Source organism: Bos indicus x Bos taurus, chromosome 6, assembly GCF_003369695.1.
Source record: "Bos indicus x Bos taurus breed Angus x Brahman F1 hybrid chromosome 6, Bos_hybrid_MaternalHap_v2.0, whole genome shotgun sequence".
NCBI classification, from domain to species: domain Eukaryota; kingdom Metazoa; phylum Chordata; class Mammalia; order Artiodactyla; family Bovidae; genus Bos; species Bos indicus x Bos taurus.
In genome coordinates, this window is record NC_040081.1 from 101,245,845 (window position 1) to 101,260,432 (window position 14,588).

At 40.7% G+C, this 14,588-nt stretch overlaps 1 protein-coding gene across 9 annotated transcripts in view; it reads left to right on the forward strand.

The window, feature by feature from the left end:
• Positions 1 to 14,588, forward strand: part of PTPN13 (protein tyrosine phosphatase, non-receptor type 13) — a 222,664-nt gene that overhangs the window by 185,748 nt on the left and 22,328 nt on the right. For all 9 annotated transcript variants that reach the window (XM_027544958.1, XM_027544962.1, XM_027544959.1 and 6 more), the window contains 2 exons: positions 1,462 to 1,523; positions 13,851 to 13,944. In XM_027544958.1, the coding sequence (XP_027400759.1) occupies positions 1,462 to 1,523; positions 13,851 to 13,944 (156 nt within the window). The remainder of the gene's footprint in view (positions 1 to 1,461; positions 1,524 to 13,850; positions 13,945 to 14,588) is intronic.

Below are 14,588 nucleotides of genomic sequence, written 5' to 3' on the forward strand. Positions count from 1 at the left end.
CCCTTCCTGCTGCTCTCTGATAATTCTGGTTCACAGTAGAGTCAGACTAGGTCACACAACAGTCAGGAGAGCATTTGTCTAGTGATCTCCGAGACAACTCAGAAGTTTGTAACTTTCAAGCCTGAGGAAAGTAGCTGTGCCCTGCCCTCCTTGTAGAAACTGCCTAGTAATCTGTCTTTATGGGATTCTCTGACCTAATTTCTTTATGAATTCTGAAAAATCATATAATATCATTCATAGGAATTCTCTTGCAATGCTGAATATGTAAAATGGTACAACCATTTTGGAAAGCAGTTTGCCAATGTCTTAAAAATTTAAACATACCTACTGTGTGATCTAGTCATTCCACTTTGTTTACTCAGGAGAAATGAAGCCATATATCCAGAGACAAAAACTTGTCCAGAAATTTTTTTAGCAGCTTTCTTTGTAACTACCAAAATCAGAAACCACTCAAATGACCAAGAACTGTTGAATGAATAACCGTTTGTATAAACAGCCTATGGAAAAACCCTAATGAACTTTTTGGCCAACCCAATAATATATTCAAACAGTAGAATATTACTCAGCAATAAAAATGAATAGACTGTTGATACATGCAACAGCATAATTAAAATAAACTCAAAATAAGTATGCTGAGTGAAAGAAACCAAATATAATAATAATACAAAATAATACAAAAAGGAATTCATATTATATTATTCAGTTTATACAAAATTCTACAAAAATGCAAGTTAATCTGTAGTGCCAAAGCAGATCAGTGGTTGCCTGAGGACAGAGGGCGAGAGAGCAGGGACAGGGGAGAGGTTGCAAATTATAAACTGTTTGTTTTATACAATTGCAGTATGATTCCTTTGAAGGAGTGGTTCAATTTTTGGTACCCTGTTTAATTATTTTTCCTGGCAATTTAATAAAGTATCTCCTAGAAATAATCTAATTTTTTTCAAATACATATATTTTTAACTGTAGAGAAAACAATCTCATTTTTAATATTTGTATTGAATTTTTGTGCTGAGGGCTAAAAGTTAAAATCAGCATTTGGTTTAGAAACATAGTCTCCAGTTATATTCATACTTATTTTCCTGTGTTAAATCGATAGTCTTTGTGAAATGAGATAAAGGATCTGCTATCTTTCCGGTGACTGTAGTTCAGCACCTACGATTTCTCTCCCATTTAGTTGGGAAAATCTATATTCATTTTCAAATAGTAGAAACACTTAGACCAAACTGAGCTTTTATACCAACTTTTTTTTCTTTTTTTAAAGAAAACTAGTTGACTTTGTCCGTGGAATAAACCCTCCTCTAAGATTTGATTCCATCTAGTTGATTTAAAATCACATGGTGTTATGACCTCTCAGTATATTAATAAAAATAAGAACATGCTTAGAAATTGTCGGTCTTCTTTCACTATTATCCCTAATGTGGTTCTGAGTGGCTCATCTTTTTCTTTCTGTTCTTCCTTCAGGTCCTCACATTGTGGAGCCTTGTGGCAAACCTTCGCTCACACCTAATAACTCGTTCTCCAAGGTAAGTGAAAGACCACCTTCTTTAGATACCTTCTTTAGTATTGATTTTAGATACATGTACTTAGTAAGCAGATTTTATTTTCTTGGGCTCCAAAATCACTGCAGGTGGTAACTGCAGCCATGAAATTAAAAGACACTTGCTCCTTGGAAAGAAAGCTATACAAACCTAGACAGTGTGTTAAAAAGCAGAGACATCACTTAGCTGACAAAGGTCCCTGGTGTCAAAGTTGTGCTTATTCCAATAATTGTGTATGGATGTGAGAAAGTGAAAGTCACTCAGTCGTGTCAAACTCTTTGCAACCCCATGGACTATACAGTCCTTGGAATTCTCCAGGCCAGAATACTGGAGTGGATAGCCTTTCCCTTCTCCAGGGGATCTTTCCAACCCAGGGATCGAACCCAGGTCTCCCACATTACAAGCAGATTTCTTTACCACCTGAGCTACGAGAGAAGCCCATGGATGTGACAGTTGGATCATATAGAAGGCTGAACACCAAAGAATTGATGATTTCAAATTGTGGTGTTAGAGAAGACTCTTGAGAGTCTCTTGGACTGCAAGGAGATCAAACCAGTCAATCCTAAAGAAAACCCTGAATATTCATTGGAAGTGAAAGGTTGTTGGTAAATCATGCAAAGATGCCAGGATTCTTGGCCTCTGAAGCAGAATTCAATCTGGGGCCCAAGACGAGACTTGATCACTCAGAGCTTTTGTGTAATAAAGTTTTATTAAAGTATAAAGGAGATAGAGAAAGCTTCTGACATAGACATCAGAAAGGGGTAGAAAGAGTACCTGCTTGCTAGTGTTAGCAATGGAGTTATATACTCTCCAGTGAATCAAAAGAATGTCTGGAGGTTGTAAAGATCTCACCAGACCAACTCCCATAATTTACATTTTAAGATAACAGGATTAGCCAGAAGGTTTAATCCAGAGACTATCCTCAGGCAGGATACATTATTGTTATATAGACCTACTCCCATAATTTACATTTTAAGATAACAGGATTAGCCAGAAGGTTTAATCCAGAGACTGTCCTCAGGCAGGATACATAATCCTAAGGAATGTAGAGGGTAAAAAAAAAGTTTGTCCTTTCTTCCTCCTTGAGAATTCCAGACCCCTCTCTCCTTGGGGACCCCTAGACTTCTTATCAACCTGCCTAGGAAATGACTCATTCCCCTCTTTTCTTTTAGGAGAATTATGTTGCCAAGGGAAAAGGCGTCATTTTCATTCCATAACTACTTCCTGCTGTTTAGGGATGTGGTCCCTATATTGTTGAGGCAACATATTCTCCTAACGCTCATATTGAGGGTCTCTGATCCAGGGGCCCCAAGTAATAGTTGGAGGAGGCTGGTGGCACCGTAGGAGCTTGGACAACCATTTGTAACTTAAAAACTAGAAACAAATCCAATTACACAGTTACAAATGCAGGAAACAAACAGCAAAAATAGAACAATCAGAATTATCGTAATTAAGATAGTTTAAAAGTCACGTTATGTCCATAGTTACATCAGTCCTTCTTAGGATTGTTAGATGTCATCAGTTGAAGAAGAAGCATCACATATGATTGTTGTCGAAGGTATTTGCAGACTTGGAGAAAGTCTTTTCCTTGAAGTGGAGATGTCCACCATGGGAAGCCTTCCACTGACGAAGAAGGCCGTGCTCCACAGACCCAGCAGTTAGATTGATTGTGAAATGCTGAGTAGGAGTGAGCCCAGGACAGGAAGGCATTGTCTTGAGGATCAAACGGCAGACTCTGGATTTTTAGAGTCAGCAGAAGTAGGCTCACATAGATTATCAGGCCCATCTTTGGGCTCATCTAGACAGTCCCATTATGGAAGCGGATCGGGAAGAAAGTGGGCCAGGGGCTTCAGTAAGTACAGCGTAAGTTGCCCCAGTATCTAAAAGGAAATTGACAGATTGGCCCCTCACAGTTATTGATAGTCTGAGTTCCTCAGGTGTAATTAGGGCGGGAGCTTGTGTGGGGACCTTCAAGTCCTGAGTCCAACCCGTGAAACCTACGCCTCTGGGGGCAGTCTCTCTTCCAGTGTGGTCCTTTGCAGACGAACATGGAGCTGGGGGTGGCTTAGGTGCCTGAGGGCAATTCCGCTTCAGATGCCCCTCCTTTCCACAGTAATAGCAAGCCCATCCCTTTTCACCTGAGTCCCTCTGGGCATTTTTCTCAGGCTGTTTAAGAACAGCCATTTCAAGGGCTTCTGCCTTTTCCTTTGTCTTTTTCTGCCTTTCTTTTCCTCATATTCCCTACCATAATAGACTGTCTGAGCCAGTTGTAACAGATTATCTAAAGACTGATTTGGTCCATACGCCCATTTCAGTAGCTTACGGCAGATACCTGGAGCTGACTGAGTGAGAAATCTATCTTTTAAGATCACTTTTCCCTCTTCACTTTCGGGATCAATCTCAGTGAATCTTCAAAGGGCTTCTCTCAGTCTATCTAGGAATTTACTAGGAGCTTCCTTCTCCTCCTGTTCTATGTTTGCCAATTTGCCATAGTTTAAAGGCTTAGAACGCGCCTGCCTGAGTCCTTCAAGAATACACCTAACAAAATGACTCTGATCCCATCCTCCTTTAGCTGTGTTGTAGTCCCAGTCTGGTTCTGTAGTTGGGACCACCTGATTCCCAGTGGGGAGGGTGGTTATCTCATCCTCCCTCTTCCCTACTGATTCATTATCAAATCATTCATCTACATAAGTGACCGCTTTTCCCAAAACTCGAGTTTTTGAGTAGGGAGTCAGCATTTGTCCCAAGATATACATCACATCCTTCCAAGTAAGGTCATAAAGCAGAGTAACACCTTTAAAAGCTCTAATATATTTTTCTGGGTCCTCTAAATAGTCTCCTGTATCCTCCTTGATTCTTTGTATTTCATGATAAGAAAAAGGCTTATTAACTCTCATAGACTGATTATTTCTCCCAGTGGGTGCTTCATGAAGAGGCAACAGCTTGTGTGGCTGTTCCTCAGTCTCTCTGGCTGCTCTGCGCATATGATCCCAGGGATAAATTGGAGAAACCTGCTTTTCTTTATCTCTTTGTCTCCTGTCTTCCATCTCATCTAGCAAAGTAGGAGGACTGGAGGGAGCTGGAGGAGTCACCCTTAGGGTGACTAAGGTGTGACAAATCTGTACCCTTAGGACATAAGTCTGACATATTTCGCAGACAGAAAAAGGGCAACACATAGACTACTTCTACCCATTTCCCTTGTTTTCTACAGAACCAGTCTAATTGTAAAACAGTTTTATACTTAAGAGACCCTCCAACCGGCCATCCTTCGCCATCCTCCATTGTATACCGTGGCCACGCAGTATCATGTAGGAAGACCAGGTGTGTCTTCTTTAAGCCCTAGGAATCAAATCTATCCCAGTTTTTCAGGATACAGTTCAAAGGAGTGAGGCTGGAATTGTTAGCTCCCATCTATAAGAGAGGAAAAAAGGGACCAGGGCCATCTTTCTACCGGAGACGTCCCTCCCTGCTCTAAATGGGGGTGTAGACAGACTTTACACCAAAGCTTTCCTTCCCTAGTCGGACTTAGTCTGTCCCTTACTGACACAGGCGACCTACTCGTCCCTCCCAGTTCTACAAAGAGACGTGGTGGAGATGCACCGGGGGTAGACCTGAAGGCATCCCTAACTGCCGTCCAGCTCCTCACCATTAAAACCTTGCTTGCCTCTGAGGCCACCCGGGGTGCAATCAGAGTAACCTTCCGAAATGCCTCCCAGGCTAAACCGCTGGGAGAAACGTTCGTCACCTGAGTGCCTATGCACGACCCTGAGTATATTCTGACCACAATAAGACTGATAAAAACATAAAACTGAAATGTTTCTTCCAAGCATCACCACACCAGTATAAGAGCCTCCTCTGGCCCACTAAGAGCCTGTGTTACCAAAGGAAAAAAACCCATTGTAGTTTCAATCTGAGTAACCTTTAACCTCAGAGATGCTCTTGTAGCCAGAGCTCCATCTAACTTCCAAACTTTCGATTTCTAGTGAGGCTAGGTGCTTCCTGGCTACCAATCCAAATTTGGGACCTAAGTCATAGTACACAGTACCAGCATAAATCACAAGTCTCTCTCTTTTTTTTTTTTTTTTTTTCTCACAAGTCTCTTGGAAGTCTGTGATCCAACAGATTAGATTCGTACTTCTAATTTCCAAGGAGTTATGAAATGGTCAAAGAGACCGAAAAGTTTTGACCGAGAAAGGAGAGTTCAGTCCACATGTTTTGCCCATTTCTGGTCGGTCACCGAAGGAGATGTTGGGTGCCTCTTGGCATTGGCAGGTCGGTATAAACCCCTGACAGGTTTCTGCCATAAGCCGTATGAGGTCACCATGGAACCGCAGAGCAGGGCTCCTCACTTGCTTCACGCAGGGTGTTTCATTCGTTCACGCAAAACACCGTAGAGTTAGTAAAGTACAGCAGAAAACATGTTCGCTAGGAGAACAAAAACTAGAGCTCCAAGCATCCTTACCTTGTCCTGAAGGATCCCAGACAAGCCCCCAAGATGAAAGGTTGTTGCTGAATCACACAAAGACGCTGGGATTCTTGTCCTCCAGAGGAGAAGAATTCAATCCGAGTCCAGAGACGAGGCTTGATCGCTCAGAGCTTTTGTGTAATAAAGTTTATAAAGGAGACAGAGAAAGCTTCTGACATAGACATCAGAAGGGGGTGGAAAGAGTACCGCTTGCTAGTGTTAGCGATGGAGTTATATACTCTCCAATGAATTAAAAGAATGTCTGGAGGTTGTAAAGACCTCACCAGACCTACTCCCATAATTTAGCCTTGGAGTACAGAATGAAGCAGGGCAAAGACTAATAGAGTTTTGCCAAGAGAATGCACTGGTCATAGCCCTCTTCCAACAACACAAGAGAAGACTCTACACATGGACATCATCAGATGGTCAACACCGAAATCAGATTGATTATATTCTTTGCAACCAAAGATGGAGAAGCTCTATACAGTCAGCAAAAACAAGACTGGGAGCTGACTGTGGCTCAGATCCTGAACTCCTTATTACCAAATTCAGACTTCAATTGAAGAAAGTGGAGAAAACCACTAGACCATTCAGGTATGACCTAAATCAAATCCCTTATGATTATACAGGAGAAGGCAATGGCACCCCACTCCAGTACTCTTACCTGGAAAATCCGATGGACAAAGGAGCCTGGTAGGCTGCAGTCCTTGGGGTTGCACAGAGTCAGACATGATTGAAGCGACTTTACTTTCACTTTTCACTTTTCATGCATTGGAGAAGGAAATGGCAACCCATTCCAGTGTTCTTACCTGGAGAATCCCAGGGACGGGGGAGCATGGTGGGCTGCCGTCTATGAGGTCGCACAGAGTCGGACATGACTGAAGCGACTTAGCAGCAGTAGCAGCAGCATGATTATACAGTGGAAGTAAGAAATAGATTTAAGGGACTAGATCTGATAGATAGAATGCCTGATGAACTATGGACAGAGGTTCGTGACATTGTACAGAAGACAGGGATCAAGACCATCCCCATGGAAAAGAAATGCAAAAAAGCAAAATGGCTGGCTGGGGTGGCCTTACAAACAGCTGTGAAAAAAAGAGAAGCGAAAAGCAAAGGAGAAAAGGAAAGATATAAGCATCTAAATGCAGAGTTCCAAAGAATAGCACGGAGAGATAAGAAAGCCTTCCTCAGCTATCAGTGCAAAGAAATAGAGGAAAACAACAGAATGGGAAAGACTAGACATCTCTTCAAGAAAATTAGAGATATCAAGGGAACAGTTCATGCAAAGATGGGCTCGAAAAGGACAGAAATGGTATGGACCTAACAGAAGCAATAGATATTAAGAAGAGGTGGCAAGAATACACAGAAAAACTGTACAAAAAAGATCTTCACGACCAAGATAATCACAATGATGTGATCACTCACCTAGAGCCAGACATCCTGGAATGTGAAGTCAAGTGGGCCTTAGAAAGCATCACTACGAACAAAGCTAGTGGAGGTGATGAAATTCCAGTTGAGCTATTTCAAATCCTGAAAGATGATGTTGTGAAAGTGCTGCACTCAATATGCCAGCACATTTGGAAAACTCAGCAGTGGCCACAGGACTGGAAAAGGTCAGTTTTCATTCCAATCCCAAAGAAAGGCAATGCCAAAGAATGCTCAAACTACCACACAATTGCACTCATCTCACACACTAGTAAAGTAAGGCTCAAAATTCTCCAAGCCAGGCTTCAGCAATCCGTGAACCATGAACTTCCAGATGTTCAAGCTGGTTTTAGAAAAGGCAGAGGAACCAGAGATCAAATTGCCAACATCCACTGGATCATCAAAAAGCAAGAGAGTTCCAGAAAAACATCTATTTCTGCTTTATTGACTATGCCAAAGCCTTTGACTGTGTGGATCACAATAAACTGTGGAAAATTCTGAAAGAGGTGGGAACACCAGACCACCTGACCTGCCTCTTGAGAAACTTGTATGCAGGTCAGGAAGCAACAGTTAGAACTGGACATGGAACAACAGACTGGTTCCAAATAGGAAAAGGAGTACGTCAAGGCTGTATATTGTCACCCTGCTTATTTAACTTCTATGCAGAGTATATCATGAGAAATGCTGGGCTGGAAGAAGCACAAGCTGGAATCAAGATTGCCAGGAGAAATATCAATAACCTCAGATATGCAGATGACACCACCCTTATGGCAGAAAGTGAAGAGGAACTAAAAAGCCTCTTAATGAAAGTGAAAAAGGAGAGTGAAAAAGTTGGCTTAAAGCTCAACATTCAGAAAACTAAGATCATGGCAAATAGATGGGGAAACAGTGGCTGACTTTATTTTTCTGGGCTCCAGAATCACTGCAGATGGTGACTGCAGCCATGAAATTAAAAGATGCTTACTCCTTGGAAGGAAAGTTATGACCAACCTAGATAGCATATTCAAAAGCAGAGACATGACTTTGCCAACAAAGGTCCGTCTAGTCAAGGCTGTGGCTTTTCCAGTGGTCATGTATGGATGTGAGAGTCAGACTGTGAAGAAAGCTGAGCACTGAAGAATTGATGCTTTTGAACTGTGGTGTTGCAGAAGACTTTTGAGAGTCCCTTGGACTGCAAGGAGATGCAACCAGTCCATCCTAAAGGAGATCAGTCCTGGGTGTTCATTGGAAGGACTGATGATGAACCTGAAATTCCAGTACTTTGGCCACCTCATGCGAAGAGTTGACTCATTGGAAAAGACCCCGATGCTGGGAGGGATTGAGGGCAGGAGGCGAAGGGGACGACAGAGGATGAGATGGCTGGATGGCATCACCGACTCGATGCACATGAGTTTGGGTGAACTCTGGGAGTTTCTGATGGACAGGGAGGCCTGGTGTGCTGCGTTCATGGGGTAGAAAAGAATAGGACAGACTGAGGGACTGAACTGAAGATAATGGGATTAGCCAGAAGGTTTAATCCAGAGACTGTCCTCAGGCAGGATACATTATTATTGGAGAAGGCAATGGCACCCCACTCCAGCACTCTTGCCTGGAAAATCCCATGGACGGAGGAGCCTGGTAGGCTGCAGTCCATGGGGCCGCTAAGAGTCAGACACGACTGAGCAACTTCACTTTCACTTTTCACTTTCATGCATTGGAGAAGGAAATGGCAAGTCACTCCAGTATTCTTGCCTGGAGAATCCCAGGGATGGGAGAGCCTTGTGGGCTGCCGCCTCTGGGGTCGCACAGAGTCGGACACAACTGAAGCGAATTCGCAGCATATAGACCTACTCCCATAATTTACATTTTATGAGAACAGGATTAGTCAGAAGGTTTAATCTAGAGACTGTCTCAGGCAGGATACATAATCCTAAGGAATGTAGAGGGGAAAAAAATAGTTTGTCCTTTCTTCCTCCTTGAGAATTCCAAACCCCTCTCTCCTTGGGGACCCCTAGACTTCTTATCAACCCGCCTAGGAAATGACTCTCTCAGAAGGACTGATGCTGAAGCTTCAATACTTTGGCCACCTGATGTGAAGAACTAACTCATTGGAAAGGACCCTGATGCTGGGAAAGATTGAGGGCAGGAGGAAAAGGGGGCAGCAGAAGATGAGACGGTTAGATAGCATTACCAACTCAATGGACATGAACTTGAGCAAACTCCAGAAGATAGTGAAGGACAGGGAAGCCTGGCATGCTGCAGTCCATGGGGTCACAAAGGGTCAGACATGACTTAGCAACTGAACAACAACAATAGGACTTAGTAAGTAACTCACACAGTGGAAAGCCCAACACAAGTAACCCTTCATCACTGGGCACACATTCAGCTCTTGGTGGTGGTGTGACTAAGTCGTGTCCAACTCTTGGGAGCACATGGACTGTAGCCTGCCAGGTTCCCCTGTCCATGGGATTCTCCAGGCAAAAACACTGGAGTGGCTTGCCATTTCCTTCTCCAGGGGATATTCCCAACCCAGGAATCAAACCCGGGCCTTCTGCATTGCAGGCAGATTCGTTACTTAGTGAGCTACAAGGGAAGCCCACATTCAGCTCTTAAATAGGCTAATTACTTACATAGATAGCTTTAGTGCTGTGATTTTTTGATTAACGTGCACAGTTCTTTTGGTTGTCTCTTAGATATCCAGAAGAGAAGATGTAGTTAAGAGTGGGTTAACGTTGACCAGCAGTGACTCTCAAATGACAAGTCTCTAATACTGAGGCAAAACTAGTGGCAAAAGAAACAGGCTTACTTGAAAATGCTTCACTACATAATAAAATGAAAGAACCTGAATCATTTAAGATTAGGATAGAGAAATCTGGAGGTGATTTAACATAACTGTTTTAATATGTAAATAAATTCCACTTTCCAGCTCTTTGTTTAAGGCTACATGTGTGCCCATTTGTCTGGTTAACATTTCTTTTGACTTTCTGGCATGTAATGTATGGGACTTCCTAGGTGGCGTGGTGGTAAAGAATCTGCCTGCTCATGCAGGAGATGCAAGAGATGTGGTTTCAGTCCCTGGGTAGGGAAGATCCCTTGGAGTAAGAAATGGCAACCCACTCCACTGTTCTTATCTGGGAACTTCCATGGACAGAAGGCTATAGTCCATGGGGTCGCAAAGAGTCAAGACACGACTGAGCAGGCACGCACACATGTAATGTACACAGCTCACACTGCATCTTTATTTTGTGGAATTGTTTTATCTCAGACACATCTCCTACAGTCTCTTCAGAACCTCAGTACTTGAATGTTTTTCCTCTTAAAATCCAGACCTGAGGCATTTCCCTCCTAGTAATCTGAAAATCTTATCAGCTCAACAAGATTTCTGGGAGTGAGCTGGGTTTAGTGAAGGAAGAGATAATGAATTTACTGACCAGAAGCCCCAAATTCGATGCTTTTCATCTTGCTGTGTTGTCTCAAACTTGTGACATGGTTTAGCATGTCAAAATGATTAGGACACAAAACTAAAACTTTCTTAGTGTCTGTATGTTGGTAGATTAAGACATGGCTACACATTATGTTCTGTTTATTCAGAAGGTCTCCAATTTCACATAGCTGAAGCAACTGAATTTCCATGTATTTCTAGTATTAGTCGTGCCGTGTAGTGCTTATTTTCTTTGTAATTATCACCATGTTGTTGAAAGGGAGAAAGGGTAGAGTTTCTGTTTAGATTAACATAAAACTCTAGAAATTAGAACTTTTGTTATTTGTGATTGCAAACATTTTTGTTGGAATTAAAATCTTCCAGGAGGGCTCCCAAACAATATTCTGTCCTGGAATACTAATGTCTGTACTATGAATTTCTCATGTAGAACAGAGTTTTATAACCCAATGAGATTTTTGGCTTTATGTAACCACTGTTTGAGGCTTCTCATATGGCTCAGTGGTAAAGAATCTGCCTGCCAAGCAGGAGATGAGGTTTCAATCCCTGGATTGGAAAGATCCCCTGGAGGAAGACATAGCAACCCACTCCAGTGTTCTTGCCTGGAGAATCCAGCTGACAAAGGAACCTGCCAAGCTACTGTCCATGAGGTCGCAAAGAGTCGGACACAACTGGGAGACTAAAGAACAGCAGCAACCACTATTTATAACTTTATCCTTGCATCTACTATCCTTTTCATTTTAATTTAAAAAGTAAAATCTTTAGAGCAAACCACCTTTTATTTGTATAAATTATTTTCATTTATTCAAATCAACTTAATTTTGCATTTTTTTCCCTAATCATCTTTCTTTTTATAGGTTGCATGCCATGAAGTGCTTCACAATTAACCATTAAATTTTAAAAGTTACATTCCATTTAATAATTACTTTATAGTTACAAATCCATTGCTCTTTTCTTGGAGCCAAGATGAGATTTAGATTAGATTTGAAAATCTTTACAGCCAACAGTTGATCAGGTCACTAAATCAAAGACTATCCATGAAACAACTTCATAGATACTTAAAAGATTGACTTTTATCTTTGACAAAGGAGACAAGAATATACAATAGATTAAAGACAATCTCTTTAACAAGTGGTGCTGGGAAAACTGGTCAACCACTTGTAAAAGAATAAAACTAGAACACTTTCTAACATCATACACAAAAATAAACTCAAAATGGATTAAGGATCTAAATGTAAGACCAGAAACTATAAAACTCCTAGAGGAGAACATAGGCAAAACACTCTCCGACATACATCACAGCAGGATCCTCTATGACCCACCTCCCAGAATATTGGAAATAAAAGCAAAAATAAACAAATGGGACCTAATTAAAATTAAAAGCTTCTGCACAACAAAGGAAACTATAAGCAAGGTGAAAAGACAGCCTTCAGAATGGAAGAAAATAATAGCAAATGAAGCAACTGACAAACAACTAATCTCAAAAATATACAAGCAACTCCTACAGCTCAATTCCAGAAGAATGACCCAATCAAAAAATGGGCCAAAGAACTAAATAGACATTTCTCCAAAGAAGACATACAGATAGCTAACAAACACATGAAAAGATGCTCAACATCACTCATTATCAGAGAAATGCAAATCAAAACCACTATGAGGTACCATTTCATGCCAGTCAGAATGGCTGCGATCCAAAAGTCTACAAGCAATAAATGCTGGAGAGGGTGTAGAGAAAAGGGAACCCTCTTACACGGTTGGTGGGAATGCAAACTAGTACAGCCACTATGGAGAACAGTGTGGAGATTCCTTAAAAAACTGGAAATAGAACTGCCATATGATCCAGCAATCCCACTGCTGGGCATACACACTGAGGAAACCAGAATTGAAAGAGACACGTGTACCCCAATGTTCATCGCAGCACTGTCTATAATAGCCAGGACATGGAAGCAACCTAGATGTCCATCAGCAGATGAATGGATAAGAAAGCTGTGGTACATATACACAATGGAGTATTACTCAACCATTAAAAAGAATACATTTGAATCAGTTCTAATGAGGTGGATGAAACTGGAGCCTATTATACAGAGTGAAGTAAGCCAGAAAGAAAAACACCAATACAGTATACTAACGCATATATATGGAATTTAGAAAGATGGTAACAATAACACTGTATACAAGACAGCAGAAGAGACACTGAGGTATAGAACAGTCTTTTGGACTCTGTGGGAGAGGGAGAGGGTGGGATGATTTGGGAGAATGGCATTGAAACATGTATAATATCATAAATGAAACGAGTCGCCAGTTCAGGTTTGATGCACAATACTAGATGCTTGGGGCTGGTGCACTGGGACGACCCAGAGGGATGGTATGGGGAGGGAGGAGAGAGGAGGATTCCGGATGGGGAACACGTGTATACCTGTGGTGGATTCATTTCGATATTTTGCAAAACCAATGCAATATTATAAAGTCTAAAAATTAAAAAAAATAAAAATAAATAAGTAAATAAAAATTTAAAAAAAAAAAAGATTGACTTTTTTCCCATTTCCCTCAACTTCTAAGTTTAGTAGTACTATTTAACTTTTCTGAAAAAATTCTATGGAAGATAAGTCCCATAAAGTAAGTTTAGGAGATGTACAAGAGATGTAGTTTAGGAGATGTAGTCAAGTAAGTTTAGGAAATAGTACACGATGCATTTATCTTTTGACAACTCACAGTTTATATTAGTATTATGAGAATTCTTGAAATAAAAATCTTGGTTTAATGTTGTTTAATCTAGTGTGTCTAGACATATTTGATGATGGAAAGTCCCATCCCCTTTGCACCGGTATCATTGCACTGGTATTTCCTGGAAGCGCTGATGCAATGTGGGGAGATAGAAGAAGGATTTTCTACTGAGAAAGACGGGGAGAAGGACATGGAGGGCCAATGTGCATTCTCTACCTAATCCCGGAAGTTAGTAAAATAGTGAACTAATGATTTACTTTGTTTTTTTTTTTTATTTTAGGTTAATGGAGAAGAAATCATTGAAATTTTGTACCCTGAAGGAAAATGTTCTACTTATCAGATGAAGGAATCAGCAAACCTGATTCTGTACAAAGGTAGTTTTCCAAATCAGCCATCTAATTACTCTAAGTGCCCTAATAATTTTTAAAGAAATTTCTTTAAAATAAGTTTTAAAGAAATATTGGTAGCCTTTCTTATTTGCCCTACATGCTCCTGTATTTTACAAGGAAAGATTGTTGTTCAAAGAAATAAAAGAATAGCATAAAATTAATACTGTTAGCTATACTACTGTACAAATTTCCAGTATTCATTCTCACCTCTTAAGATTAAAACAATTTTTAATTGCTTGAAGAAAGAGCAGTTTTATTTGATAATGTTTCTTGTATTCTTTGAAGCAACAACTCACAAGCTACCTAATAACAAATTTTTTCTTAAAGATGCTTGGGCTGCCCTATTATTATATATTATATATCCATAGTCTTTGTAACATCTTTAGTTGACCTTCTTTAGTTTCTTTTATAAATTAATAATTTAGGACTAGTTTAGGGAAATAAAACATTAAATTATTAATATTTCATGAAAAGCTGTATCACACACATTGATTTTGGTTTATTCAGTTGCATTTGTGTGGCCTTTTGTCTTAAGAGTCAGAACAGTTCTAGAAGTAAAAAATGCTTTCCCTGTCATTGATGCTTTTTTGGAGTAAATGCTTAAGATTTGAAGTACCTGGCATGTTATA